The sequence below is a fragment of the Populus euphratica genome, unplaced genomic scaffold (assembly GCF_000495115.2).
Source record: "Populus euphratica unplaced genomic scaffold, PopEup_1.0 scaffold274.1, whole genome shotgun sequence".
NCBI classification, from domain to species: domain Eukaryota; kingdom Viridiplantae; phylum Streptophyta; class Magnoliopsida; order Malpighiales; family Salicaceae; genus Populus; species Populus euphratica.
Genome location: NW_011499993.1, coordinates 521,161 through 526,915, shown reverse-complemented (window position 1 = coordinate 526,915; position 5,755 = coordinate 521,161). Strand labels below are relative to the sequence as shown.

The 5,755-nt window shown below is 35.1% G+C and overlaps 1 protein-coding gene across 1 annotated transcript; it reads left to right on the top strand.

Moving 5' to 3' along the window:
- Window positions 1-4,333: 4,333 nt before the first annotated feature.
- Window positions 4,334-5,094, top strand: LOC105140517 (uncharacterized). Its single transcript, XM_011047386.1, has 3 exons — window positions 4,334-4,385; window positions 4,543-4,869; window positions 4,982-5,094. The coding sequence occupies exons 1-3, from the start codon at window positions 4,334-4,336 to the stop codon at window positions 5,092-5,094; spliced, it is 492 nt and encodes a 163-aa protein (XP_011045688.1).
- The last annotated feature ends 661 nt before the right edge of the window (window positions 5,095-5,755 follow it).

The following is a 5,755-nucleotide window of genomic DNA, read 5'->3' as shown; positions in this document are numbered from 1 at the left end:
TTGTTATTGTTATTGTTATTGTTGTTGTATTATTGTTATTTATAATTTATACAAATAACCTTCCTGTGGTTCGACCCCGGTCTTGCCGGGTTATTTATTACTTCGACACTCCTGCACTTGGGAGAAGACATCAATCTTTTAGTCGTGTCACATCCCCAACAATATATTCATTGTAGAAATGAAAATCATGGCTTGCTAATAACCTGGCAAGTATATTGTTCAAATGTCTCTCCTAAAAAAACATATAAATAAACTAACCTTACGAACCCCTTAGGGTTTTTTTTTTCAAATTACTACCCTTTTCTATTCATATAAGATGAGGTATTCCTTCCCTCTTCAGGGATTTATAAGGGATGTGTTTAGCTATTACCAGCTAGGTCAGAGTCACCTACATCCCAATAAGTGGATAATCATGTTTGCTTTTAAAAGCTTTTATAGAATGCTTGGGCTCAGGCCTACTGTAAATGTCTTTAGGAGTTACTACTAATTGGTCACCAGCATCAATGATAGTAACGATACACGTTAGTTCTTCACCTTTGCTAATAGGAGCAACAATGTCATGAAGAATATGATGACCGAGAAACCCAACTCTACCAAGAACCTGGGAGGAAAACAGTTAATCATAAGATATATTGAAATTGTCGATCACCAGTAAGGATTGTAGCAAATCTAGGGCTGCTCTTTTTATTGAAAAACTTCTCCCCACGAGGTAAACATCAAGCCTCATTTGAGCTCTGACAAAGAGAAAAAATACACAATATTGGATTCAACCAAAACCAACGATGAAGTTTACAAAATGGTTAGGGGATATTACCAGGCTGTTTTACAAAGTATAAAGTCATCCTGTCATGTTGTTTTTTTTTTTTGGTTCAGAATCTAACAGTCTTTTATCTCTATAGGGTTGATAGTTGAAGGAGAAGGATAAGTTTCATAGATAAGGGTGAAGAAAGAAAGGAAAACTCTCTCTTCTTATTAGGGAATTCCTTGCTCTTATAAGCTTTATCTCTAAAAAGACACCATCGAAGGGCATAACCCATGTGGAAGATGGGGGTCATGATCTTCTCTTATCCTAAGAAGAAAAAATCCTAACCCTCTTTGTAATGATCGTGAGCGCTATCACTCACTTCAAGAGGAGAAGAGTTTATACTTCATTGACCAACCATCCCCAAGCCCTGCAGATAGAGGCACCTACTGCGATCTTTCCTTTACCTTAACTTCCTACCTTATCATCCAGGAAAAGGGCTTTGATTATAACTTAAAAATGCATTTTTATCAAGGTTTTATATTATCATTTTGCACTTAAAGTATCAATAACTCCTTAACTAAAGCATAACATATCTAATAATATAAGATACCTTTAATTTATGGTAAATGTTCATTTTAAATGCAGGTCTATCACATAAATGAAAGGATTGATTGATGAGTTTAAGAACTGAAATTGAAAGGACAAAGAGATGGTCAAACTTAGAAAAGAAATGTTGGTGCAGTCCAAATTGGAACACTGTTAGGTAATTGGGTCATATCTGAAGCTGTAGATCTCGGATTTAGGTCTACATTATATGGATGGAAAGGTAAGATATAGGCCTACAACTTTCATGTGGAGCCTAAAATTTATAAAGGTAATTTTCAAGCTTAAATTGTACCAACAACAAAGAAGTATTAATCTATCCTATAGCCCAAATACTGTTCAGTGATTGGCCTATATTTAGATTTTCAAAAGTCCAAATGACCTCAACCACCAACAACAAAGAAGTATGAATCTATCCTATAGCCCAAATATTGTTCAGTGATTGGCCTATATTTAAATTTCCAAAAGTCCAAATGACCTCAACCCTTTGATACTAACATGTTTTGTATTTGTTATCTTGTTCACTCTTTAATACTTTGCTTGTTAAATGACTAATCTAGATTTATATTATATAACACTTATTACAACAAATACTTGGCACTTTCATAGCTCATATTGTATGATATAACCGACACATGTGCTATAAAAGAAACTTGATTTATTGTTAACATAAATTATAATCATGAATGTCTGACAACATTTACAAGTATTAGCATTAATCGAATAAGATAACTAATATAATCATATTAACAATCTATAATCTGATTGAAACCTTCTTTGTGTGTGGTTTCCAATTAAATAACAAGAATTTATACTATACTTGTTTGATATACCATTAGTAGATCCTCTAACCTTGACATTCATTATTATCATTGTTTAATCATTACGTTAATCTTTCATCTCAAATTTCTCATCAATTTTTTCTTCTTCTTTTTTTTTATTATTATTAATATTATTATTACTATTAGTAACTACTACTACTACTACTACTACTACTATTGTTATCATTGTTGCTATTGTTGTTGTTATTGTTGTTGTTGTATTATTATTATCTATAATTTATACAATTAACTTCCCTATAGTTCGATCCCAGTCTTGGCAGGTTATTTATTACTTCGACACTCTTGCACTTAGAAAAAGACATCAATCTTTTGATCGTGTCACTAACCAATATGATTGGTAACTTATACTTGGTGCTTGCTAATCCAAGGTGTCTTTTGGCTAGTACCTGTTTTGGTGGAGGTGAAGACTCTCTAACGGTAACATTAATAACTTTGTAAAGAGAGTAAGACTTTAAAAATATATATGCTAAAAATATTGAGAATGAAGAGATTGTGAACATTTGTTTATAAGATCTCATGGTGTATTTATAGTTCATGAGTCTTGTCTTTTGGAAATAGAAAGGTTTGGAGTGTAATTTTATCCTTGTGATATTTTGAGTTGTACTTTATTCAAAACAATACGTATTGGAATATAAAATATTAAGGGACTCGCATGGGATTTAGAAAAAAATCATTAGCGAATGTTGGGCTTAGTAAAGGTGTTCGAGCCTATGAGAGGTGAAAGTGGGTCCAAGTGCGCAACCTGGACCCAAAAACATTGGGTTGAAGTGTGACAACCCTAGCCTACGAGGGGTGAAATTGGGTCCAGGTGCGCTGCTTGGACCCAAACGCGTTAGGATCGGGTTGACAACCTGAGCCCACAAGGAGTGAAAGTGGGTCTAAGTGCACTGTTTTAGAGGCAAGAAATGGGTTTAGGCAAATTGTCTAGGCTCGAATATGTTGAGCTTAGGGAGCACTCCTGAGCCCGAGCATGTTGGGCTCGGGCGTAGACACCAGAGTCCATAGGGGGGATACGGTACATGATCACGCTGGGCATATACCCTACATGGGCTCGGGCTTCTTGCCTGAGCCTATTCCTTTTAGAGAGTTGGGCTCTGGCAGTAGCCCGAGCCCACTCTCCTTAGACCCCGTACTATACTTTGGGCTCGGGATATTAAGCCTAAGCTTAAGAAGTATTTTTGTTAGGTTTATTTTGAAGGAATTTTTGAAATTTATTTTAGAGAATTTTTTTTAGTCCATTTTATTTGTATCTATCATTAACAAATTCTTAGCATAATTTGTTCTTTAAATTGTTAATATTCTACTCTCACAGAATTTTAATAGAAGTGCATGTACACCAAAACTTTGCTGGAAAAAAAATGGAGGCACCTCCGTAAAATTGTGTTTGAAAGTTGAACAAAATGCTCTTGTTGAGTAACTTGCCAAAGTGAGCTTATGCAGGCCTATATAGGGACTGGACCCATGTAACGAAGTGGCATCTGTTCTCCTTGGGTTATTAAAAACCTAATTGTGTTCACTATCTCAAGCTCATTGTTGTCATATTTTTAAGTCACAAAGTTATCCGGTTAACCTTAGTAAACCGTTTTGGAAAGACAACCATACTCAAAACATTTGTAGTATAAGAGTCTAATCAATCACCCATAATCAAAGCTCTTATAATTTGGAAAGACACCCAGTAATATGAAATTGAAGAAGAATCATCACAAGAGTGGGGATTCTGCATGATCGAACAAAAAATCAGCAAACTTAGTTAGGTAATATTAAAATTAAAATGGTAAGCTTTGAAATGATTTAATTGGCTGTAAATTCAAATTTCTACCCAAAACACTCGTCTATGTGACAGATCTGCTTAGGATCACTAAAGCAAATGACATATTTTTCCATTTAAAACAAAAATACATTCACAATATTATATGAAATTATAAATTTCTTCAAGTGCCACTAAAAACAGCACTTAATGACGCCTTAATCATGTTACCAAATAACTGTTGATTTCAAAAATTAAATCATTTCCTTGTTAACTGATCAGCATAAAAATTCGATGATCCCTACTCTCTCTATATATAACCACAAACCCTAGTATCCTAACGTCTCACACAAGCTACAGCTAAAGTACACTTTCTATTTGCTTCTAGACTGAAAAATGGCCTTGATCATCTTCCTAGCGTTCGCTCTTCTCCTTCATGGAGCTCTCGGTAAATCCATCCTTCACCTTTCTCGTTTTATATATAAACTTTATTTTCTTTTTCTGATGTCCGTTAGACCCCGGGATTTGAACAAATTAGTGAGATATATAGATCCTTAAATATAGCAATGTTGTATACTAGTACTAAATTCTTTCTTATTTATTAGGTGAGCTTATATGTGAGCAGTTGCCGGTGGATCTTTGCGCATACTCAATTGCAACCTCTGGTCAGAGATGCTTGTTAGAGAATTATGAAGAAAATGATGGAACTGTTAAGTACCAATGCAAGACAACAGAGATTTTTGTAGATATCTTGAATGAATGGATTGAGAGCGATGAATGTGTCAGTTCATGTGGCCTCCATAGAGAAACTGTTGGTGTTTCATCGGACACTCTCCTTCAGCCTCAGTTTTTGGCTAAGCTTTGCTCAGATGAATGCTATCAAGCTTGCCCTAACATTGTTGATCTATACTCCAATATGGCCTTGGGAGAAGGTACCCATTTACACTTCTTTATCTGCCACCAATGAATCGAATAGCCATATTTCTTTATAATTTCTCACATGCAGTTCTTAACATTTTTCATACAATAAAACAATGTCTCCAGGAACATATCTGCCAACATTGTGCGCCAATCCTTGCCTTGCCAAACACCAGGCTAGAAGTAATGGTGACGCAGCCCCTGCCCCTGCCTCCAGTACTGTAGCCCAAGCACCTTAAGCAGCCATTTTCGGGCGGTGCTGATGTTGCCTGTGGTCTATCTTTTATTTGATTCTGTATTGAATTTGCTTGGAGCATTTCACTCTTCAGTACACACATCTTATTCGAGTTGTTTGTTGAAGCTATGCAATGGAAAACATATTTGCGCTAGTCTTTTTAATGATTTGGGCATGATTGTAAACCTTCAACTGCTCTCATTATTTCATCAGTTTATAAAAAACAATAAATTCCTTGGTGGTTGGCCATACATCTGAACCCGTGAATTTTTTCATCATTCAATTTTTTTTCTTTTACACTGTGAAGAGTTGAATCCATTTTTGTGAACAACTAGAAATGTCATATTTGAAGAGTGGCCTCAGGGATGTGGTTTATAATAAGTGGCTGACATAACATACTAATTTATGACATCGATCATTCTTGTCGCAATGAAATCCTGTCCAAGATTAATGAAAGCTTTTTACTTCCAACTGACTTAGAATATCAATATCCTGAACATGATTTGTTACTGACAAAAAAGATATCATATATACAGTCAGGCCAAATAGATAAATTATGTGCGAATGGGAAATGAAATGGAGACTAAATATACGTTGGAGACATTCATGAACTAAAACTTTTAGTTATTAAACCTGCAACTCAGAACTTCATTCGGGCTGGGTTT